The 26,735-nt window shown below is 35.8% G+C and overlaps 1 protein-coding gene across 1 annotated transcript in view; it reads left to right on the top strand.

Annotated features, from left to right (window-relative positions):
• The first annotated feature begins 4,674 nt into the window (after nt 1-4,674).
• LOC145246661 (speckle targeted PIP5K1A-regulated poly(A) polymerase-like) overlaps nt 4,675-26,735 on the top strand; it is a 72,902-nt gene continuing 50,841 nt past the window's right edge. The window contains exon 1 of the mRNA XM_080108372.1: nt 4,675-4,897. Coding sequence (XP_079964498.1) covers nt 4,858-4,897 — 40 coding nt within the window. The 5' untranslated portion in view covers nt 4,675-4,857. The remainder of the gene's footprint in view (nt 4,898-26,735) is intronic.

Below are 26,735 nucleotides of genomic sequence, written 5' to 3'. Positions count from 1 at the left end.
CATGAATATATATATATTCATTCAAAACATATCGCTAAAACCAAAACAAACAACATCTAAGTAAATCACATATATCCAGACAGTCGTGCGAGATGGGTCAGTGGTAAAGGGGTTTAGACTGATTACCGTGGGGTCCCAATTTCGAATCTCGCTAGATTCAGCCACTCTGATGAGTCATAGACGACGAAACACGTGTCAGTGGATAATTATATTTTAAAAATAATATATATACCGCTCCCCATGTGGGGGTATCAAATTGGTTAAAGGGAAAATTATTCCCAATTCACATTTAGGTAAAAATGCACTTTTGTAAATAATTGAATTCATTCAAAACATATCGCTAAAACCAAAACAAACAACATCTAAGTAAATCGTGATATATCCAGACTACTAACACTGCCACCTCACCCCACCCCAATTTATTTTTTTAAATATAGCATTTGCGGGTGGGTATGCTGACAACAAATATGGTTAAATTTTGGAGAAATATTTTTACCCTCCCCCCTCCCCGAATAGGATGTCTACTCTAAAAGCCGCTCTTAACATGCAGAGGTTGGGGGTGTTTATTCCAAAAGCTGATTTTAAGATGGGGTGGTTGGGGGTCTCTATTCCTAAAGCTGTTCTTAAAATGGGGACGTTAGGATGTCTACTCTAAAAGCCGTTCTTAACATGAGGAGATTGGTGGTGTCTGAAATTGTCTAGGGACAACAATGGCCACCAACAACAACCGTAGTTTAATTTTTTACAAGGGAGGGGGTGTCAGGCTTCCACTGGGCAATGCCGGTTTACGGGTCCTGCTAAGTTTCAATAAATTTCTAGTTCTTTAATGTACAATCTATTTTGTCATTTATTTTTATTGTTAAATTGTTACAGAGAAAAAGAGTGTATTGCTGGACATATCTTACTGCTTTCAAATTTTTGCATGGCTGGTGTTAGTTATGACTTTTAGATTCTATATTGTATAGTTAACAAATCAAACATTGAAAAAATAAGAATAGAACAAACAACTGCATTAAAATTTAATTTTCGGTTGATCACTATATTTTTAACTTAGTGAAACTGTTGTAAAGGTTGTTTTTGTGGGGGTAAAACTTGTGGAGAACACCCTGTTTTACGGTTGTTTAAAAAATGGAACGGAAATTAAAATTTTGTTCGTTTAATTTTGTTTTTTTAAATTGCACATGCACTCCCCCCTCCCAAATCGAAAGTAATCAAAAGAAAAACATTCAACAATCGTATTGTAGTGATTTGCCATAAATATTAAAAGTGGCTGTACAAGCAACGTTTCAGTTGCACGTACAGCTGCTGTCTACACCCATGCAATTTCCGTGCACAAAACTAAAAACTTGTCTTGTTTCGCCGACATAGCTGGAAGCACCTCATGTGACAAAGATGTTCTTTTTTTTTTTCATTCAATCGGATTACGAAGAAAGTGAATTTCAAAAATATTTTTTCTGACATCTTTTGTTGGAGCTGGTTTGAAACCTATGAAAAAGGCACGCGCGCCAAAACCAATCATTTGCGTAAAAGATAGCCACTATGCCATAACAACTAAAGAGACTCCGTCGAGTCGGACGTTAAGCAACCAACATCATTTCGCATGGGACACACATCTAAATTCTCCATATGGAAGTACCAGATCAGCAAGAATTAACATTTACAGTTCTTGTTTCATTTTGATTCATATTAACATCCGAATCACACCTGATTAACAATACTGAACTAACTAATATAACGGATTTTAATACCCTTTTAAAAAGACAAAGAAGAAATATTTTATATCTTAAAAAAACATTTTGCCTCAGTCAGAGAAAGATTTCTCTCCTGCTTTTCATTAAAGATATATATATATATATATATATATATATATATTATATATAAGATATATATATATATATATATATATATATATATATATATATCTTATATATATTATTATTATTATTATTATTTGGGGTAAACAGTTACATATGGTCGCTATAAATAGCCATCTGTTTCAGTCAAAGAGACTTCATCAGGCGACCTGAAACCTCTCGACACGAAAATCCTTTGTTTTTGGCGTTGAGAGGTTCCAGGTCGCCTGATGAAATCTCTTTGACTGAAACAGATGGCTATTTGTAGCGACCATATGTAACTGTTTACCTCAAATAATAAAAAATATTTTGCTCTTTTTATTGAGCACTATTTAACAACCTCGTTGTCTTCATTAGTTCAGACTTTTGAACACCTCAAACCTGAATATATATATATATATATATATATATATATATATATATATATATATATATATATATATAAAGTCTTAGGGACCAGACAAGAAGTTACAAACATTATTTCTTTCTATGATTAAATAAAAGTTAAAGATTGAACTTTTAAACTCGCCTTCACCTCAATGTTGTTTCTGACAACCTTTTTATTTTTATTTTTTGTTAGGGGTTTGGGAAACATTTACCTATGCTCACATCACAACTATGATACCAGGCATCGGTAAATGTCGACCAAGCCCCCTACAGTACTTTTCATATAAATAAACAAAATTTTTCTTTTTTTATGAAAATAAAATTTTATTAACAAAAAACGAAATAATTTAATTCTTAAACAAAAAAGTCAATTTGGTATATCTTTTGGTATTTTTTTCCGTAAGTCCAACTTACCGTTCACATAGGAAATGTCGACTTTTAAAGTTTTCAGGTATGCTTACAATGAATAAACACCTCCAACTGCCTCATGTTAAGAACGGCTTTCGGAATTTTTTGTACTTCGGATATATGACCATTTTGGACAATACTCCATGTTCATTCAGAAACCTCCTACTTAAATCTTCTTGTTCCCAAAATTTTTCTACTGCATAAAAATTCTGCAACTTGTGCACATATCGATGGTCATGCCATCCATTATTTTAACTTATTTTCTATCATTTTATCAATTACTTTCGATTTTTTGGGCGCATCCGCAATTAAAAAAAAAAATTAATACGAAACAAAATTTAAATTTCCGTTCCATTTTTAAAACAACTGATAAAACAGAGCGTCCTGTGCAACTTTTACCGGTTTTTTCTTTCTTTTTTCTTTTTTTTTTTTTTTTTTTTACATTTTCACCCCAAACAAGGCTCATTGCAACTTTGATGTAGGGGGCTACTATCAGGGACATAAGCTACAGGGGTCCTATGTGGGGAGTTGGGCAGCAAGATGTTGGTTCACTTTACACTTGAACTTCTGCATGTCAGTACAGTTGGGGAAGCAGGAAACCGGAAGGGAATTCCGAAGTCTAGCGGTTCTGGGGAAGAAACTACTGGAGTAGAAGGCTCTCTTACATCTAGGGATCTCAACTGTGAAGGGGTGGGATTTTGCTGCTTGTCGGGGGTATTTACGTCGAGGAGGTACAAGTGCTTGCAGTTCGTCAGAGCATTCACCGTTAAAGTACTTGTAGAACAGACAGAGGGATGCTACATTTCGTTGATGAGCAGAGGCTGAAGTTTAGATGACAGTTCAGGACCTATCAGGTTGGCGACTCTCTTTTGAACCTTGTCTAGGAGTGAGAGACTAGTAGCAGATGAACCAGTCCAAATATGACAACAATACTCCATACATGGGCGAATGGTGGCCTTATAGAGATACAGGATACTTTCGGGCATTAGTAGCTTTCTAGCACGGTAGAGAGAACCTACCTTTTTCACAGTGGTCCTGGCAATGCTCTCAATGTAATTGTTCAACTCATGTTTCCTGTGAACGTTAGGCTGAGGAGTTTAAAAGATGTACTTTCAGATAAAGAGTCTTTGGCTATTGCTATTGGTGGTAGAGAAGGTTTCTTGTAGTTATTGAAGGAAACAAGTTTAGTCTTGGCAGCATTGAATGTGACCATCCATTTTTGTCCTCATTCCACTACAGATTGGAGGTCGTCCTCTAGTGTTTCTGCCATTTCTTTAGATAAGTGTTAATTTGTTTTTCTGTTGTGTCTGTTATAGAGCGTGGCGTCATCAGCACATATACGCATCTCACAGACAATTTTGTCAGGGAGGTCATTTATGAATATTAGGAATAATAGAGGTTCAAGGAGGCACTCCCGCATTTATATCATATTGTTTAGATGTACGATCATCGAGGACAACCTAGATTCTTCTCTTATCTAAGTATATTAAGTATTCTTCCAGTGATATCGTATGATCTGATTTTCCTGAGAAGACCTTCATGCCATACCCTGTCAAAAGACTTAGATCTAGATCTTTTAAAAATGAGTTGTAATATTTTGAACCTTATATCCGCATGAGTTTGGTTATTACATTGTAAAGCTTTTGAGACTCTAAAACAAATTCTGTAAAAAAAAAAAAAAAAAAAAACCCTTACAAAACGTTTTAGAATTGTAAAACTATGCAGGTCGGTAGAAAATTAAATCGGTAAAACTTATTTATTGTATCATTTGTTTGTTTTCGATGCCTTGTTAGTGTTGTTACTACACTAATGTTGTGGTTTTTAACTATTCTATTTTCTTTTACACCATCCCAGGGAACGCTAGTTAGCCTTACTAGTTGATGATGATGATGATGATGATGATGATGATGATGATGATGATAATAATAATAATAATAATAATAATAATAATAATAATAATAATAATAAAAAAAAAACTAAAATAGGAAATTTGCAGAAAAACCACGCAAAACGCTGAAGGTGTGACGAAAGCGCCATCTATAGAAGGGGAGATAATTCATACGTCATTATTTTCGCATCTTTTTAGTCAAACAAAAACCTTCTTGTTGACATTTTCCTCTTTGGAGACGAATTCTTTTATTTATCGATGGAAACCATTTTATATTAAAAAAAAAGTCTTTGTATAACTCGAATTAATCATCTTCTCATAATGCCTTACTGTGGAATATGCGAAATGGGATTCACATCTGGTGAGAATTTTTTTTTTCGTTCTTTATTCGTAAAATAAAAAGAAAAAATACGCACATGTCAGTACGTTTTTATTTGTTTTTCAAGAATTTATTTAATGCTTGAAAAATAATTTTTGGTGTTTCTTAAGATAGAGCGTACTGATCGATTTTTAAAAATGTTTTTTTTTGTTTTTGTTTTTAAGAAAAAACAATATTACGTACTTAATTGTCACGTCGAAAGTAGTAATATATCCAAAAATTACGAAAATTTACTGAATGGAACTGCTGCTATTGTGTTTTTAGTAAAAAAAAAAAAAAAGTCTATATCGCTATAGACAACAAATATTCGCCATGAACAAGTAATCTGAAATATTCGTTTCTGAGTTGTGTCCCTTGCGAATGGGTACTTTATAACGGTAAAGAAAAATACCCAATTCTCCGTAAAAATTACTTTTAACTATAAGTAACTTTCTACTCGAATTTTTTAAATATATTTTCGGCATGGCAAATAAGTACGTCATATTGTTTTCGTTTAAAACGACATATTTAAAAAATCGATCTGTCAACTCACCAATCCATCTGTCGCCTCTCTAAACAAGCGCCGCCGATCAATATAAATCTTAATTTGAACTTTTATAATAAAAATATGTTTATGAAACGAGGTTTTTACTGTTCAGTCTGACAGGCCCGCAGGAACCGTCGGGGGACTTTGCTTGAAAAAAAAGCCTGATTTAAAAAATAAAAAAAATAAAATAAAAATAATTGTTATTTTTGGTGGGCAATCATTTATAATAATTGGGGAGAAAGCCCACCCCACCCCACCGATCACATCCTACGATCAAAAAATCGGAATAAGGGCGCCAGGCCAGCACCCTTGAAGAAAACCTAACTTCTTTTAAGGAGAAAATATTTAAATTATTTTGAATTTTTCAACCCTTATTTTTGTTGACTTGCAAAGTTTAATTTGAATTTATTTTTTGTGAGCTAAAACTGAATTGTTGCGGGGGAAAAACATCTTTACACGTGGAGCGAATTTTAAATCTTGTTTTTACTGCGACTACAACAAGTTGGCCATAACAACAAATCGAAAACGTGGCAAAGAAACAAATATATAACAGCTAAATGTTACCAAAGACAAGATAAGTTACTCTTCTACCTACCTGGATAAGTTTTTTGTGCTTATATGCACTTCCTTAAATAGTATTTTACAGTTAAATTCAAGTTTTACGCTCTTTTCTTTTTTTTGTATTTTTTTACGACCTGTCCCAACGTAGTATAACCCCCCCCAACCACCCCATGTTAAGAACGGCTTTCGGAATAAACACCCCTCCCAACCTTCCCATGTTAAGAACGGCTTTCGAGGTTAGGGGGTCTTTATTCTGAAAGCCGTTCTTAACATGTGGAGGTTGGAGTGTTTATAATACGCTGGGGCACGTCGTAAAAATTTACGCTTTTTTTTTTCTTAAATTATTAGGTGAACGTACAGAATAATTGCAAAACGCCCACCTTTCCCATGTTAAGAATGGCTTTCCTAAATATTAACATTATTTCAACAAGTAAATGCACAAGTACCACCATTTTTTTTTGTCTGTGTATTTTAACGTATTTTAAAGCGTTTATCTGTTTCGAACACAAATAGCGTCTAGTTGCTATTGAGTGGATTTCTCTATCAGTATTTTGTTTCATTTTCGAGTTTTGACTGATTATCGAGTCTCCTCAGATGACTCTCTCATGTCAACGATCTTGTTCTCGTTCTAACTTAGCAACTCGACTCGGCACTATTTGTGTTTCAAACTAAAAACAGAAACGCTTTAAAATAAGTTAAAGCACACACACCACACACAAACTAATTCAGGTAGGTAGAAGAGTAATTAATCTTGTCTTTGGTAACATTTAGTTGTATATTTGTTTCTTTGTCACTTTTTTGTATCTCTGTCTATTGTAAAGAATATACCCTGTATTTTTAACAAAATATCATCCACAACTAAACTACTCTCTAACATTTTGTGTTTAAAAATGGCGGACCCTTATCTCAAGGGAGATAAGTCAGTTTGTCCTGAATTGGTCGCAAAACTCTTCCATATTAATAATAATATGCAATAAAACTCGATAATTCAATAAATTTTGTTTTTACTTGTAATTATTTTGCTACTGGATCATTTTTCATACTTTTATTTGGAACTTATACTAATTTCGACATGACACGTACGTAATGTTTTCACCTGAATTGCGTTGGTTTAAAACATCACTAATCTACACAATCATCTAAAGTTTTAATCGCACCCGACTATCGTCACCATTTCCCGCCATTGTCATGAATTTCAATTCAAACTATCTATTTATTATTTTTGTCGCTTCTTCGCAATAAGAACGAAAATCGAAATATTACTTACTTAGCTGTCATGTCGAAATTAGTAATATATCCAAAAATTGCAAAAAAATGACAAAGGAAAGGAAAAGAGAGATTAAATAATACATAGCAAATACTAATCCAATCGGTGGTCTAGTATATATCTATCAATCTATTAAAAGTCGTTGGAGCTTGTTTAGTATTATTTATCTCCTTTCCATGACGAGATGATGTGACATAAGGGTTGGAAGTAGGATTTGAAGAACCAGCATTCTAGCGGAAGAGCACTTTGAGACCTACAAAAAATGCTTGGGCAGCCTTCTTTGCATTTTATGGGAGGGGCGCCTCAGGCGATTAGCAAGAAGACAAAGCCTGGGAGGGTGGACCTCCTAGAACTGCACAGGACAAGAAACATACTTCAGCCAACAGGGAACAAGCCATCTTAACAATGACAGAGATCACATTCGCTTTTGTGCCAAGGATAAGCCCCTGACGGAGCTTGTGGATCTTGTTTGGTTCTTAACGTTTTCCTTGGCACACTGGATGACAAAGTTTTATGACATCATCCATTAAGTTACAGGGGGATAATTGTACACAGTGGATGAAGTCACAAAAATTTATCAAAACAAGTGAGAGAGGGAAGAAAAATCCTACTGGATAAAACCATCTAAAACCTTGGCCGAGGGAGTGGTGTTCAAGTATACTACTACTACTAATATATTGTTGATTGCGTTTCTCTGTCTCTCATGCATACTGAATGGCATCAGCAGTGCACAGATAGGGAATAACCATGCATAGTGGATGATGTCACAAAGTGATTATATAATGTATCAGAAGAGAGAGAAAGATGTTTTATGACATTTTATCTGAATGACATCACAGGTGGAGCAGCAGCAGCAACAGCAACATCCATTTTATCCTCATTTCCTTTGGTGAGGAATCTGAGATTTTCTGGCAGCCTGCAATCTCAATCTCCAAGTGTGGCGGTCTTGAGAACTGATGCCATTTAAATTCCATTGGCTAACATCTATGATGGTTTTAAAATAAAAAAAGAATTTATTTATTTATTTTTTTGTCCAACTTTCCTCTGGCTTTCCATCCCAAGGTCGCTAGTGTTACCAAATCAGGCTGTCTGAAGATACTAGCTTCCCGACCTAAAATCCAACAAACATTGATGTTTTTTTTTTGTTTTTTTTTCCTTTCCCTTTGCAAAACTCATGTTCTGCAAAGTCAAAAACGAAGAACAATATTTTTCTCTACAAAACTACCAAACCAAACACCATGAAGATATAAAAAAACTTAGAAAAATAAAACCTTTTTCCAAAATTACTGGACTTGGCATTAAACAACCCAAAAAGGGTTGATATGCTGTAAAACAAAACAACCAAACCACTTCAAGGTCTCTGTATTTTCTTATCCAAAAGTTGCTCATCTCAGTTTGGTTAAACCAATTATAGTCAGCTGATGATTAGATCATCAAGCTTTGGTATATCCAGCCTTGTCAACAGGGTACCAGAACTGATATGGTAGATTTAATCTGTCCAGACATTTCATATCCTGCAATAACTTAATTACAGGGCAATTGATAAGTAGTAGGAGGAGAGGGAAAGAGAGAGGGAAGAGTGTATAAAATAGGAAAATTCATTGCTATGATCACATTCTGAAAATGAATGAGAGTGCTTGCTAGAGTTGGGACAATTAATCGGAATCAAAAATTGGAAAAATTGGACTTTTGATTGTATCGGTATCAGAAAAAAATTGTTCCTCTTTTCGATGTCAAAAACGATTCTTTTAATTTTGTTTAAAGCAAAATCTTCCAATGCTGGTAGTAATGATAATAGAATAAATATTTATTGATTTTGAAGCTTATGTTAAAACTAAAATCTATAGATCATCCCCTACAAGTATTTTTACATTTAAGAAAATATCTGTGTATTTAACATGTGTTTTCAAAGCAATCGGGATAAAAATAACGTTATTTAGAGATTTATAAAGTATCGGAATCTGTAATTGTATCGGAACCAAGAATTTAATACGGAATCAGTAATTGTATCGGAATCAGGGGAGGAAAATATTAGAATCATCCCATCATTAGTAATTGAGTTAGTAGATATAAGATAGTTAAAGTAGCAGAGTTGGATGGCAGGGGAAGGCTAAAGTGTCGCCGGAGAAGGGTTATGAATTATAGGGAGGAAAATGGTTTACCATTGTTGGATTATGAGGACAAACTTTCGTCATTACAATTTATATCTATTTTATTCATAGTTTCATTAATAAAACGCAAATGAGCTGGAAAGAGTTACATCAACAAAAAATATGAAAATCTGTAGAGTTGGTAGATGTGTGTGAACTAAAAACATTATTCGATTCTAGGTCATGGCTAGGGGAGAAACAAGAACCTATCACCTTGACATTTAAACAACTCTGAATTTTTTTCTTTTTGCATTTTCACTCCAAACAAGGCTTGGTGCCACTTTGATGTAGGGGGCTACTATCTGGGATATAACTTCAGGGATACACTGTAGGGAGTTGAACAGCAAAACATCTGTTTATATTACACTTGAACTTCTGCATCTCAGTACAGTTTGGGGAAGCAGGAACCAGGGGGAGGTATTCCAAAGTCTAGCAGTTCTGAGGAAGAAACTATTTGATTAGGTTTTCTGGCATCTGTGGATCTCTACTGTGTAGGGATGGGGTTTTGCTGCTTCTCAGAGGGGTATTTACATAAACGAGGTTCAAGGGCTTGTAGTTTGTCAAAGCACTTTTTATTAAAATACTTGTAAAACAGGCAAAGGAATGCAACATTTCATTGGTGGTAGAGAGGCTGAAGCCTAGCTGACAGTTCGGGAGGTTGGTGACTCTCTTTTGAACCCTGTCTAGGAGTGAGAGACTAGTAGCAGATGTACCTGCCCAAATGTGACAACAATACTCCAAACATGGGCGTGTAGGGGACTAAAAATTAGAGGACACTGGGGAGGAGTAATCTGCCCCTGCTCTAAGGCTGGTTGGTTTTTCCTTTTGGTCACGGGCAGACGTGTTGCCTTTTCCCTCTCAAGAAGAGAACCTTCATTCCACCACGAGGTGAGCTCCGAGAACTTTTTCCACCAGTCGGTGAGTCTTATCGAACTGTCGCTATTGTATTGTGTTTAATTGTTGTTTAAATGTTTGTCAGTGTATAATAAATGTGTAAACGTAATTGGGCAATTGTGTTTATTCATATATTTTTTGTTTAGTTAAAACTAACAAATTGGTGACTCTGAGAAAATATATATGTACACGCACATACATAATAAGTTCTGTTAAAAAAAAAAGTAAAATAATATTTTTATGAACAATAAGAAAAAGTTAGGATGTAAATTTTATTTCTAGAATTCTAATTATTATTCCCTAAATAAAAATTCGTAGGGTAGCGTAATTAAGATAGCAACACGATTTTTCTTCTATTCTTTACATATTTTTGTCAATAGAATAAGGATAGAACAAGGGTTTTGTTTTAATCGTGCACAACAAATGCAACAAGTTTTTTTTTTTCGAAACTAAATTATCCCTTATAGGAAAATTTTGTTCCTGAAACGGCTGTCAGTATTCCTGTCAAATTCAGCGCCTGATACAGGATTGGCTGATATGGGCGAGTACGTTGCGTTCTGTCTCTGTGCCCCTTTACCCTCCAGGTTGTATTATTACTATTCCTTTCTTTCCATGCCCTGCTGTTAGACTGTTGTAGTTTCCAGTGCGGTAAAATAAATAAATAAATATATTTTTTTTAAAATGGCGATAACTTGTAACGTTAATGCCTCGTTAGTTTGCGACGACCCTGCTTTGTTTTTTGCTCAACTCGATTTATTTTTCAAACAAAAATCGATTGACAACCAGGCAGAGAAATTCTGTTACGTCACATCCATTTTACCTCAGGATACAATTACTGAGGTAAGAGAGTTAATAATCTCTCCACCTACAGAAAAGCCCTATGATGTACTTAAGGAGAGAGTCATGACTGCTGTGACTGTTTCCACACATAAGCGTATTTCGCAGTTGTTGGAACAAGAGACCCTGGGAGATAGCAAGCCGTCCCAATTTCTAAAACGGTTACAAAAATTAGTTGAAGGTGAAGGTGGATAAAATCATCGTTAAGCATATTTTCCTCCAACGGATCCCAAGGTGGCTATCGCTGCTCAGGACGAGTCCACGCCGGTGGAACAACTCGCCGTGATAGCAGATCACATTGCAGACATATTATCCACACTATCGTCTGCAGTATTCAGCGTGAAGACCTCTGGAAGAGACGAGCTTCTAGAAAAATTAATGGAGGGCCAAAAACAGTTGGAAGCCCGTATGGACAGAATGGTGGAAGACATCGGCAGACTATCATTAAAACAGAAGCAGTGACATGGCAACAGAGGAGGTCGCAGCCAGTCCTGGGAACGCAAGCAAGAAGCTATTTGTTGGAAGCACAAGAGATTTGGCGAAAATGCCAACTCTTGTATTCCACCTTGCAACTATAAGGGGCAGGGAAAAGCCTAAACCGACAGACGAGAGCGGCATCAACTGTCGGTGCATCCTGCTCTGGTCGCCTACTTTATGTTGTAGATAAAAATACAGGCATCTCGTTTTTGGTGGAAAGTGGGGGACAAGTTTCCCTTATCCCGGCAACATCAGTGGACAAAAGGTCTCCTCCCTGTAAATTTACACTGCGAGCTGTAAACGGTTCGATAATACGGACTTATGGGGAGAGGTGCATGGACCTTAACTTGGGTTTACGCAGATCGTTTATCCACGTTTTCATAGTGGCTGACGTAAGCAGTGCTATACTGGGTACTGACTTTCTGCAAGCATTTGGCCTGGTAGTAGATATGTCAGGCCAGTGTCTCCGAGATCCAAGCACACAACTTGCAGCATGTGGGGTGGTGGGGACTGGCACACCATTAGGTCCACAGGTAGCACATGCAGACCAGGACGAAGCCTTCCTGAGTCTGTTGAAGGAATATCCTTCAATATCGGTCCCCTCCTTTCACAAGGAAGTGTTACCACACACTGTAACTCCTTACATTGAGACAAAAGGCCCACCTGTCCATTGTACAGCCAGACGTTTAACACCTGAAAAAATAAAGGCTGAGAAAGCAGAATTTCAGCAGATGATGCAGCTTGGCATAGTTCGTCCTTCAACTAGCGAATAGGCCTCGCCTCTTCATCTTGTTAGTAAGGGTCCAAATGCATGGCGGGACTACCGAGCTTTAAATGCCGCTACGAAACCGGATAGGTACCCAGTACCACATATCCAAGATATAACAGCAGTGGCCCAGAATAATAGGGTCTTTACTAAATTAGACCTTATTCGGGCATACCACCAGATCCCTGTGGAGCCCGAACATATTCCCAAAACGGCAATTACCACACCATTTGGAATGTTTGAATTTTTGCGTGTTCCATTTGGTTTACGCAACGCAGCTCAAACGTTCCAACGTTTTATAAACCAGGTTCTGCGAGACTTGCCATTTGTGTGTGCATACATAGATGACGTCCTCATTGCTAGCAGGAATAGGCAGGAACACATAGATCATGTGCACCAAGTATTCGATCGCCTGAACCAATGTGGTGTTGTTTTAAATCCATCAAAATGTACTTTTGATCAATCCGAGGTTATATTTTTGGGGCACCATATTTCAGAGAAGGGAATTTCCCCATCCCCAGAGACAGTCAAGTCCATCCGAGATTTCCCTATTCCTGCTACAATGAGACAGTTGCGGCAATTTTTAGGATTAGTTAACTTCTATCGTAGGTTTCTCCCTCATGTTGCCCAAATGTGAAGAACTGCAACATTACACTATCGGAGGAAGCAATAGCAGCATTCAACAAAGTAAAGGCCATGTCAGAAGACACCGCAAAGCTGTCCCACATTCAACCCGATAGTGAACTTTGCCTGGCAGTAGATGCAGCTGCAACTGGAATTGGAGGAGTCCTGCAGCAAAAATGTAATGGGAACTGGCGACCTATTTCTTTCTTCTTCAGGAAATTGACTGACGCAGAAACGCTATAGCACATTTTCCAGAGAGTTGTTGGCCTCGTTTTCCACAATAAGACATTATCGGCAGCTCCTAGAGGGACAGCCATTCTACTTGGTGACTGACCACAAGCCTCTATTAGGTGCTCTGCAGTCCTCCTCAGACAAATACTCTCCCCGAGAGGTTCGTCAGTTGGACTATATCCTATAGTTTACGTCGGATGTCAGACTCGTGAAGGGAGCTGACAATATACACTGTCACGAGGAATAAACTCCTTCACATTGGGACCTTCCGTCGAAGCCAACACCTTAGCTATGGAGCAAGAAAAAGACGAGCACCTGCAGAAGCTTCTGCAGAATAATGGAACATCACTGCAGCTGGTGAAAATGGCACACCCCAATAGCCCTAGAAAAATAATGTGTGATATCAGCACTAATAAACTGCGCCCATATGTTCCAGCATCCTTAAGGAAAGACATATTCAACGCGGTACACGGGTTATCACACCTAGGGGCCAATGCGTCGATACGTTTGATGACAGACAGGTATGTCTGACCGAGGATGAAAGCAGACGTGCGAGAATAGACAAAGAAGTGCGTGCAGTGTCAAAAGGCCAAGGTCTGCCGACATACACGTGCGCCACTAGGCACATTTCCAGTACCTGATGAGAGGTTCAAGCACATACACCTTGACATCACTGGTCCATTTCCGACATGTGAAGGCCAATGCTATCTTTTGACATGTGTCGACAGATTTTCAAGGTGGTTTGAAGCCTTACCAATGCCGGATATGACAGCATACACAACAGCCAGAAATTTCCTCGCTGGATGGGTAGCAAGATTCGGTGTCCCGGAAAATGTGACAACTGACTGAGGTAGACAGTTCGAGTCCAAACTGTTTCATAAACTCTCAGGACTTTTGGGCACCAGAAGTATACACACGACAGCATACCATCCACAAGCAAACGGAGCAGTCGAACGTCTACATCGCAGCCTAAAGGCCTCTTTACGTGCAGTGCTTACCAGCAATACAAAGTGGTTAGAACACCTTCCTCTAATTTTGCTGGGTTTGCGCACAGCAGTGAAGAAGGATATGAATTGCTCAGCAGCAGAAGCGCTGTATGGTACCACACTACGCCTGCCAGCACAATACTTTTGTGATGCACCAAATAAAGTTTGGGACCCTGCATCATTTGTTGATAGACTGACAAGAACCATGGCCAAAATGGCATATTCTCCATTAGGAATAAACAAGTGCGCTAACACATATGTGCCAAAGGCACTAGAGACATGCACACGTGTTTGTTCGCGATACAGCTAGGTCGCATACCCTGCAACCACAGTACCGCGGACCTTTTAAAGTCAACAAGAAAAACAAGAAGTATTTCAGCGTTCTCATTAAGGACGAAGAACAAAATATCTCAATTGACAGGTTGAAACCCGCAACACTCGAGGATGCATATTTAGAAGTAGATCCCTCACAAAGGATGCCAGTCGAAGTGACATTGGAAAAACGCCCTTATAAAAAAACACGTTCGGGCAGACAGGTAAAATGGCCTGCCCATTTAGGAGACTTTGTCTCTACATAAAAAAACCCCCCCAAAAAAAAACAATCCTCTCACAACATTCAATTAAAAGTACTCCGTATTTTTGGGGTGTGTGTTGTAGGGGACTAAAAATTAGAGGACACCGGGGAGGAGTAATCTACCCCTGCGCTAAGGCTGGTTGGTTTTTCCTTTTGGTCACGGCAGACGTGTTGCCTTTTTCCTCTCAAGAAGAGGAGAACCTTCGTTCCACCACGAGGCGAGCTCTGAGAACTTTTTCCACCAGTCGGTGAGTCTTATCGAACTGTCGCTATTGTATTGTGTTTTATTGTTGTTTAAATGTTTGTCAGTGTATAATAAATGTGTAAACGTAATTGGGCAATTGTGTTTATTCATATATTTTTTGTTTAGTTAAAACTAACAGGCAAATGGTGGCATTGTAGAGATACAGGATACTTTCAGGTGTAACTTTCTCGAGAGAGCCTTACCTTGCTCGCAGCAACCGTGGCAATGCTCTTGATGTATCTGTTCCAACTTATGTTCCCTGTGAATGTTAAGCCAAGGAATTTGAATGAAATACTTTCAGTTAATGTCTCATCAGCCACAGCTATTGGTAATTGAGAAGGTTTCTTATAATTATTAAACGAAAGAAGCTTAGTCTTGGCAGCATTGAATGTTATCATCCATTTTTGTCCCATTTTTTTCACTACAGACTGGAGGTCCTCCTATTTTAGATATGTGTTGATTTGTTTTCCCCTCATGCTTGACATAGAGCATGGCACCATCTGCAAATATACCCATCTCAGAGAAAATTTTATCAGGAATAATAAAGGTTCAAGGATTGATCTCTGAGACACACCCGCATTTATATCATTATTTTGATGTACGACCATTGAGGGCAACCTGGATTTTTCTCTTAAAAAGGATTTAATTATGTTAAGTATTTGTTCAGTAATTCCATATGATCTGATTTTCCTGAGAAAACCCTTGTGCTACACTGTGTCAAAAGCCTTAGATATATCTAGAGCTACTGCCCTACCCTCCCCTGCTTTATCCGGTGCATGGTAAATACGTTCAGAGATTACAGTTAAAATATCAGCAATAGAACGGGCTTGCCTAAATCCATATTGTTGGTAAGACAAAAGTTTAGCATCTGTAAGGTGGTGGACTAGGGCTTGATTAATTATGGACTCAAATATTTTGGCGAAAAGAGTGAGGAGGCTAATGGGGCGATAATGTAATAGGTCAGTTTTTTCACCAGAATTCTTGTAAACTGGTACCATAGAAGCAGTTTTCCAGCAGTTAGGAAAGCAAGATTTCTTAAGGCATTTGTTGAAGAGTTTGGAGAGAACCGGAGCAACCTCAGTAGAGCATTTCTTTAATAGTACAGTCAGGATGAGATCAGGTCCACATGCTTTTGAGGTGTCTACGTTTTTTATATCATGCACAGGGGTGATTTTCAGATCATCTAATGTGGTTTCTGTTTGCAAAGGAAAATCAGGGAGGGAGTGGTTTGCTGGGTCCAATGAAGAATTTGAGGCAAACCGATTGGCAAGCATGTTAGTCTTCTTGCTTGCCGTGCAAATAACCTCATGATTATTGGAGAATGTGGGAATTGTTGGCTGCTTATTATTTACTACACTGTTGTAGAATTTCCAGAAATCTTGTGTTCCTAATTTCTGCGCTTCAATGCATTTTCTGGTGGTTTCGGTGTATTCTCTCTTAGCTGTTGCTATTTCTTTCTTGCAATTACTTCTAGCTTCTATAAACTTTTGTCTGTTTGTGTTGGACTTGTCGGATAAGCCTGTGGTACGCATGCAGCTTTTGAGCAATGGCAGCTATGCAAGTAGAAGTAAGCCATTGAGGAAAGTGAGGTTTGCTATAGAACTACCATGTGGAAACATGTGCTTCAATTGCTGCTTCGAACCATTTGGTGGTCTCATTTGAACACTGTTCTACAGGAAGAGAAAAGATGGTGACTTCCAGTCAGCTTTCTTATAATACTTTGCCATTTTGAGTAATGGCTCTCCAGCTTTGGGTTGAGAGTATAGGGTGATTACAGTGTGATCATTCCCGAGTGGGCTATGGGCATTCGTGACACAATCATCGGAAACTGTGGTCAGAAATAGATCTAGAAGTGAGGCTTGTTGATCTTGTCAATCTGGGAGACGAGTATACAGAAAAGCTATGTGTTATGCTACCTGCTGCATCTGTGTAAGCCAATTAATGTGGTGGAGATTAAAGTAACTAAATACATTTAGTTGTGTGCTAGTATCAAGGGAGAGTGCTGTATCTATGCTGTCAGAGACTGGGTTGACTAGGTTGCAGTCCTGGGTTGAGGGAGACCTGTTCAGAAAATATAAGTAGCTAACGCTATGTTGCAGGTTAAGTCTAAAGCATATGAAGGCCTGATCGTCTGATTCTAGATTTGATTCTTTAGTCAAGGGGAGGGTTTTTTGAATATAGATTTCAAGTCTGTGCATATGTTTGTCTGAGTCCTTATGGCAAACTGGAAGATAGCTGAGCATGTTAAAGTAGAGGAGATGGAGGAATGTAGGTTAGTTTCACTTAGCGCCAAGATATCTGGGGAGTTTGTTAAGAGAAATGATTCAGCATCTTCTAAATTAGTTCTAAACCCATTGATATTTGTGAATGCAAGCCTCAAGGGAGGAGGCGAATTGGTTTGATTTGATTATAATAAGATTGTGAATGAAATAGAAAGATAAGTTTGACAGAAATGCCTCCGACACAAAAGTGCTTGATCATTTTTTACAATAGCTAACAAAATAAAAGAGGTTGTAAAAAATAAATATACAACAAATATGTTACCAAAGGCAAGATAATTTACTCTTCTACCTATATGGATCAATTTTTTGTTTTAACTTATTTTAAAGTGTTTACTTTGAAACAGAGTAGTGTCAAGTTTGTTGAGTTAGAACGCAAAGAATGGTGGTTTTATTCTTGCAATTTGGACTTTTGATAATAATTCAAACATCAAAAATCAAACAAATTACTGGTAGAAATCCATCCAATAAATGCCACCAATCATGTGAAAATGTAATGTTTACTAATATTTTAATTTTTTAATATGAATGCTGGATTAAAACAATATCTTGAGTGTTTTAGCTTCCCTTCTAAACTGAAGGATTGATATTTTGGGGCAATTTGATATCTTGTTAAGGATAGGTCATTACTCTTGGGAGATCAATTTGATTTTTATATTTTGATAAAAGGAAAGTTTAATTATAAGATTTAACTGTAGAAATCCTATTTTTACAACATTCTTAGTATGCGACACTTGTTATTGACAACTGTCGTTTACAATTTTGATGCCTCTGTTTAAGCTCGAAAGACAATGGATACCCTCTGTAAAGGTAGCTGCGCATGTAATTATGAGGCAAGGGTTGCACAATCTTCAACCATACCTCTCCTGAATCGGCACTGCTTGAATCCCGTGGCAAGGAGAAGTGTGAAACAATGCCAAGATAAGCAGAGAGCACATACAGCACCCAAAATTTGCCAAAATGGAGAACTTTGATTCAAATATCTAATGATAAATCAGGGTTCTACGTTGCGACTGAAATAGTCGCACTTGCAAGTGATTTTTCACAGTGACAACAAGAAATAATGAAACGCTTATCTTTTGGCGATTGTATTTCTTTCACTGACAATCTTCCAAACCTTGCTACTGAGCGAAAAATATCTTTTCAACGTTTTTTGTAATAAAGCAAACAAAGTTAAATTATTTAAACAATAAAAGTTGAATAGAACAATATACTCTTTTTTTTAACGAAGACTGTTTAAAAAACATCTGAAGAAATTAGAATGTTTATACCTTCAAGTATCGACATAAAATTTGTTGTATATTTAGAATTACACTTATTAAAAAAATTTATTATGTAAATAATCATCACAGAACGAAGATGTCATATTCCAAAAATCATGTGGGTTTGGCTAGTAACTTTTCTATTTGGCTAGTAAACGAAAATATTTAGTTGTCAAAGGTCAATTAAAGATATATTTGTCTATAGAGCCCTATTGTTTACATTGGACTTAAAAACAACCAGCTAGGAAGCAGTCCTACAATATTATGTTCCACAGATGGGCAATTCTAGGAAAGAAACTTTGCTCATGGAAGTTTCATTTAATTTTAAAATTTATTATGTACATACTCGTCACAGAACGAAGATGTCATATTCCAAAAATACTGTAGGTTTGGCTAGTAACTTTTCTATTTGGCTATTTAATGAAAATATTTACTTGTCAAAGGTCAACTAAAAATAAATTTGTCTATAGAGCCCTGTAAATCCTACCTGCATTTGTTGTGTAGCCTTCAAAGATTTGTATAAATAAATACTTTTTTAGAGAGTAGAAAGTGGATCTTCTGTTTACTTTCTGCAGCCTTATAACTCTTGCTCTCCTTATTTTCTTCTTTAGTCCTCACACTCCATGAGCAATGTTTTTGACAAAAGGGAAGAATTGCTGTTTTCTTGCTGGGATCTATCCATATAAGATTTATCATTAGCTAGTTTTTTACCTTGAAGTGGTATTTCTGTTTTAGTTCCTTACATCAAGTGGCTTCATGCCTTGTGTGGAGCGATTTCCTTAAAAAAAAGTCACTTGAAGGCCTGTGGTAATGGTAATTTAAATGATAAACTTTGACTTCATTTCCAATCATTGAAATTTTACATGGCCCAGCTCTGGCCTAAGACATTTTCCACTAGTAATTTTTGATGCTGGATATGAACTTTAAAAGGTATCCAGTGGTGAAGGTCCCAATTAGGGGCTGTGGGGAATGTGAAGTTGCCCCTTAGTTACTATTGCTCCCAGGTCCATTTTGACCCGGAGTTGTAATATCTGTTAGGGCAGATGATGCTATCTGATCAGACTGTCAGAAGATACTGACTTCATGACCTAAAATACACCAAACATTGATGTTATTGTTTTTTTCCTTTTTATTTGAAAAACTCAATCATGTTCTGCAAAGTCAAAAACAAAAACAACAATTTTCTTCTACAAAATAATCAAACCAAACTTCATGAATAAATATTTGAAAATATAAAGAACTTGAAGAATAAAAACTTTTCCCAAAATTACTGAATTTGGTATTAAATAATCTAAAAATGGTTGATATGCCATAAAACAAAATGACCAACCCAAACTAGTAATAATTAGGAAGTGGCCACAGTGAAATGGATGCCAAAGCAGACTGTTGACTGAGCATGCTGTATTCAGCTCCTGTTGGATTCATAGCAATGTCGATATGAGCAACCTTTTCGAGGTCTCCCCTGTACATATCTGATTAAAAGATAAGGAAGCATTACCAACGCCACCAACAGAATAAAACGGGTTGGCACCAGTATTTGATCTAGATTCCAAACAAGCAAGTCACTCTCCAAAGGCCCAATAGAGAAGAAAAGGATTACAGTGTGTGTGTGTGTATATATATATATATATATATATATATATATTATAAGCTCTATTTCCTTTTCGGTTTTATTGAGCTTTTACATCTGGTTGAGATTACTTTTCTTGTAAATATTAACTCTTTAATATTTATAATATATTTTAAGTTTACCATTTTGATTACCTTGGTAAACTTATTGTGAGTTTTATATATATATATATATATATATATATATATATATATATATATATATATATATATATACATACATATATATATATATATATATTGCTCTGTTTAATATATTGAGCAGTTTTATTTTGCTGGGATTGTCTTATGGAAATTTTCCTTCCAGTATTTTATAAGACTTGAAACCACTGGACTCACCAGTAATCTAATTCATTCCAATACCTTAAAGTATATATATATATATATATATATATAAGTCCTCGCGTGAAAGAGCAGGACACAAAATGTTTTCAATAATAATAATAATAATAGAATAACAATAACAAAGACTTTCGTTGCCATATTGACCGTAATCAGTTATATACTCCTTTTGGAATTTTCATCTCTATTTTTCTCATTATGTACTGAATATTTGTGAATGAAACCTATATGAAATATGTTCCTTATTAAATTTTAAATATTTTCTATTCTGAAAGAAGTTTAAAAAAATTTAATCTAAAAAAGTTATTTTAAAGTTTTTGTTAAAAAAATTCAGATTTTCTCATTATTCAGACCTGTATTAAAAAGAGGGGGTTGCAAAAAATGAGTTGTAGTGTGAGGAGAAATACAAACTGAAACAGAGAGAATATTCAGACCTGTAATAATACAAAGAGGGGGTTGCAAAAATGAGTTGTGGTGTGAGGAGAAACACAAACTCAAATAGAGAGAATGAGAGTTTTAAAATATAATCAAAGTAAGGTATAAAAATTTAATTTAAATTGAATCAAAAAATTACCTTGGATTTATTTTATGTAATGTACATTTTGGTGCACTTTAAAAACATTATCTTTCATCTAGCAATTAATGATATAGATATAAAATTTTCAATGATTTTTTTTTTAAAAGTGCAACAGAATGTACATTACATAAAATAAATCCAAGGTAATTTTTTGATTCAATTTAAATTAAATTTTTATACCTTACTTTGTAAAATTTATAAAAGTGCACTTTGAGGATAAATAAATTTCAAATTGAATCTTGTACCTTTATTTTTAAGCCTATAGTAAAAACATTTTGTTTAACAATTTTCATGCCTTGGATGAAATGCTTTTCTAACACACACACACACATATATATATATATATATATATATATATATATATATATACACACACCTTAAAGTATATATATATATATATATATATATATATGTATATATATATTCCAGGTGAATATTTTTCAGTGGTGAAGCAACCAATGAAGTTTTAACAAGGTTAATGCAAGAGTATTCAAACCGAAGTAGGGGAAGATATACTTTTTATTTGTTTTACATAAGCGTTAATGTCTCTTTCTACACATTCATGAGCATGTTTCGATCAGCCATTTACATGTAACTGGAGATTTCTTCAGGCAATATTGTTGTTGTTGTGTCAGCGTTCATTGTGGGTTGGTTGAGGCAGCTCCTCTAACTGAATTCTCTGCATCTCTTATAGATGCTGCGGTCAATATCAGGCCCAGTCATTCACGGTTCCAGCTGCGCACTCTGTAGAGGCGAGAACACAGGATAAGATTATGGTCTTTCTTCACTGTGTTGAGCCAGGTTTTCAGCTGACGACTATGTCGTTTCTTCAAACCTTGTAGTGGGGCTGGCTTGATGGTAGCATGGATGAAGGTATCTGGTTGCTGGCGCAGAGTGTGACCAAACCATCAGCGATGTCTCGAAAGGAGTGTCTATTTGAAGGATGGTATCCGGCAGCATGAACGGATGGTGGCATTTGGAACAAATTGGTGCCAATGAACCTGAAGGATGCAGCGTAGACATTGGTGATCAAAAACTTCCAGTCTGCACAGGTCACAAACTCGTACTGGCCAGATTTCGCATCCGTATAGAAGAATGGTGTGACTTTTATAGGTTTATTAATATTTTTAGAGGTTTATTAATATGTTTGTAGGTTTGTTAATATTTTTAGAGATTTATTGATATATTTATAGATTTATTAATATTTTTATAGGTTTTTATCCTTTATGTTTACAAAGTTACTATCCACCCATGCATGGAGTATTATTGCTATATCTGGACTTGTGCATCTACCACTAGTCTCTCTCTCCTAGACAGGCTCTAAAAAAGAATCTCCAAGCTCATATGCCCTGCACTGTCAACCAAGCTTTAATAGAATGTGCGCTGACAAACACGTAGCATGTGTGCCTCCTTGACGTAAATACCCCTGACTAATCTGACAAGTAGCAAAATCCCACCCCTTCACTATAGAGGTGCTTAGATGCCGGAAAGCCTCCTGCTCTAGTAGTTTCTTCCCATGAACTTTGAAATTCTGTCCCTGTCTTCTGTTTTTTTGACTGTACCAACATGCAGAAATTTAAATGCAATATGAACAGACATCTCGCTGCTCAACTCCCTAGATAGTGCCCCTGTCAACATGGTGCCAAATAGTAGTCTTTTATGTCCAAGTGGCAATAAGCCTTGTTTGGGGTGAATAAGAAAGATAGAATCATAGCTCTCAAACTTAATGCCAACTCATGAAATTTTCAATGTCCAACTCTGGTTCTGATTTCTAAAGCAATAAATTTGCTCTGATTGAGTTAACACCATAGCTGTGGAATCTTCTTTGTCTGGTGTTGTTAGTAAGTTTTATGGTTTATTAATATATTTAGAGGTGTATTAATATATTTAGAGGTGTATTAATATATTTAGAGGTTTATTAATACTTTTAGAGGTTTATTAATACTTTTAGAGGTTAACATATTTATAGGTTTATTCCTATTTTTGTAGGGTTGTTAATATTTTTGTAGGTTTGTTAATATTTTTTATAGATTTGTTAATATTTTTGTAGGTTTGTTAATATTTTTATAGGTTTGTTAATATACTAGCAGTTCATCCCAACTTTGCTCAGGCATGTATATATATATTTAAAAGTTTGACCTATGTCCAGATAACCTACATTTAAAATTTCAAGTGTTTAAACCCAAAATTGGCAGAGGAGTTTGGTAGAGTCTGCAAACGTCAACTCTTTCAACTTTGACCTTTGGCAGCCAAATTTTCGCTCAAAAACTGATTAAAAAGCTCGCTGCATGTCTGAATATCCTTTATGTAAAATTTCAAATGTTTAGACCCAAAATTGGCTGAATAGTTGGCTAGAGACCGCAAAGGTCAAATCTTTTGAACTTTGATCCCTTGGCAGCCAAATTTTCTGTCAAAAACCAATTAAAAAGCTTGCCCTATGTCTGATTACACTTTATGTAAAATTTCAAATATTTAAACCACAAATTGGCTGAGTAATTTGGTAGAGACCACAGAGGTCAATTTTTTTAAACCGTGACCCCAATTTTGACCCCTTAACATTTATTGTTTTGGGGTCAAATCAAATTAAAAAGTTTGATCCATGTCCAAGTAACCTGTACTTAAAATTGCAAGTGTTTAGACCCAAAATTGGTGGAGGAGTTTGGTAGAGTTTGGAAAGGTCAAATTGTTGAACTTTTGACCTCTTGACAACCAAATTTCTGTCTGAAAACCGATTCAAAAGATTTTCCCAAATCTCAATACCCCTTACGTCAAATCTCGAGTCTGTAGACTGAAAATTGACAGAGTAGTTTGGTAGGGATATTTACACACACAGACAATTTCACTTTTATAGATATATAGATTTATAGGTTTATTAATACTTTTTGAGGTTTATTAATATATTTATAGGTTTATTAATATATTTAGAGGTTTGCTGAACAACAAAATTTCTGTCAAATACTTTTGTCAGCTGTTGATTGGAAATAATAGACCAGTTTTTACTAAGCTGCAAAGTTAGCAGAAATTCTGTTATGCTGTTGGCTGCAAATAGCAACAGGCAGAACAACAAAGCAGCGCAGACCTGGTGGCAAGTGAAATCCACCCAGCATAAGTGGAATTTCTCCAGGGGATTTACTTATATAGACAGTATGACTCATCAAAAATGTCTTGGGGGGGAAAAACCGATTTTTTTTTTTTTTTTCAAAACACCAGGCAGACAAGGTACCATTAGATCCTTCTCTCTCTCTGTCACACACACACACGTATATATATTACAAAGTCGTTCCAAAAGTAAAGCCTCCTTTTTTTTTTTTTTTCCAACTCAAATTTGAGAGGAAGAGGGGAGTGATGTGATTAAAACAGGCAACCTTTTGTGCTCCAGAATCTATTTTTCTACATAGTCACCAATCATTCTCAAAGCACTTTTGCCAGGAATTCAATGATGCATTTCTGCTTCTGGCACATGTGCTGGATGTGCTGCTTTCTTAGAATTTCACAGCGTCAATATCTGCAACAACAAGATGAAACTTTGATCATATTGAGAAGCGGCCTCCTTTCTTTAAGATGGGACTGTTTTTATATGCATAGAGACTAGCATTAGGATGATCAGAATGTTTTAAGATATTGGAATTGGTCTCCTAATCGGAAAAATTTGAACCCAAATTCTAATTTCAAAGACAATTTAAAAAAAATTTCTTTTTGTTTAAAACTTAATTTTCAATTGCTAATGTGAATGGTGAAATAACTATTTGATTTTTAAATTACTAGTAAAACCAACATCTACCGATCAGAATGAATTTAGGTAAAAATGACACGTGAATAAATAGGAAAAAGTATCACAAAGTAAAAAATAGAAATGAAATTTTACAATGAGTTTATCAAAATCTGGAATCTTTACTCCTATAAATTTGTTTTTTTTGTATTCATATTAAAAACCATTTTTTTTATTTATTTAAAAAGAAAATATGACTTTGTTATATATATGGGTCGTGGAATTGCATTCACCTACAAAAGATTTAACTAATTTACATATTCTTTTAAACATTCATTTTAATTAATTCTCTATTAGTTTCTTCAGTTTTCTTATGGGATGATCATTTTTAGTTAACTATTACGTGTAATTATATTCATGCAGATATTCTACATGATTTATACTTGTGTAATATTTGCATAAAATGTTATAGTAAACACAAACCTATTTCTATATATACTTATGTATGCATATGTATATATATATATATATATATATATATATATATATATATATATATATTTATTTAAAAACTCCTCTGCCAGTCTTTAGTTTACAGACATGAAACTTAATATATAGGGTATTCAAACCCATGCGAAACTTTATATTTGGGTTTTAACCAGGGAAAATCGGTTTTAACCAGGGAAAATCGGTACAAAAGTGTGAAAATTAAAAACATGAAATTTGCCAGGTGAAGGTCGAACAACAGCATTACGAATATTCATGTGTAACATAGCAGCTATTGGTTCATGTTTTAATTTTTAGCCTTGCAACAAACATGTCTTCGTAACTCAGGCATTAACATTGAAGGAAAAAGTAAATCGTAAGCTAAACGTTTTGGTTTCGATTCTTGGTGGGGCTCATGAATTATTTTTTTAAAAACTTTTTAAATCATTACTATATATTGGGTCCAATATAATCTATAAATATAAAAGTGAAAATGTTCGCTTTTTGTGTATGTCCGCAAAAGGCTTTTTTCACCGGGCTTCTTGGTCGGCTCACTTAAAACTTTTTATATGCTGTCTAAATGATAATATCTACGAGTTACAAACGGGGGTCATGTGTGTATTTAATTTGCCAAACTTTCACGCACTATTTTTTCCAGATTTTTAGATTGCCGCGTGTTTCTTTCGCTTTTCAGTATAAAAAAGCAAAACTGGATTCGAATCGGCAGTTCCCTGGCCCATGGTCAGGTGGCTGGAAAAGTGATATAAACATTTGGTCAATGTGGGCTTTTCACTGTCATATCAAACAATTGCTTTCATCTGGACGCTCCTCTAATAAACGGGGGAGCTGGTTTTCCCCTTGGATAAAAACAAATAAACTGGATTTTGACCTCATTAAAACCTGTCCCGCAGAAAATATTAACTTCAACAACTCATGTCCTTTTCTCCTCCTTGCAACCTCTATCTCACAGAAGAGATGTTGCGAGTTTGTCTCTGATGTATCGTTATTTTCATGGAAAGTGTTCAACTGAGCTTCAATCTATGGTCCCCCCTCGCCAAACTTTCACAAGAAACACTCGTCTAGCTGTAAACACTATCAATAATTTCCCCCACTCTTTATCTGTGCCTAAACCTAAACGTAGATTCCATGAACAAAGCTTCTTTCTTAGAACTGCACGCCTGTGGAATTGTGTTCCGTTTTCCTGCTTTCCGGCTGACTACAATATGGTTGTGTTCAAGTCTAAAGTAAATAAGTTCTTGATGAGCCGTTCCATATAAGTTATCAAATTTACCAAATTTTCATTACTAATGATTACTATATTGACCAATTTCTACTGTACACTCTTTAACCCTTATCCTTGAGTGGCCTCTGGGCCTTGATAATGTGGTGATGCCTATGT

Source organism: Euprymna scolopes, chromosome 24, assembly GCF_053919585.1.
Source record: "Euprymna scolopes isolate OS-2025 chromosome 24, ASM5391958v1, whole genome shotgun sequence".
Lineage (NCBI taxonomy): Eukaryota > Metazoa > Mollusca > Cephalopoda > Sepiida > Sepiolidae > Euprymna > Euprymna scolopes.
This window is presented reverse-complemented; position numbering and strand designations above follow the sequence as displayed.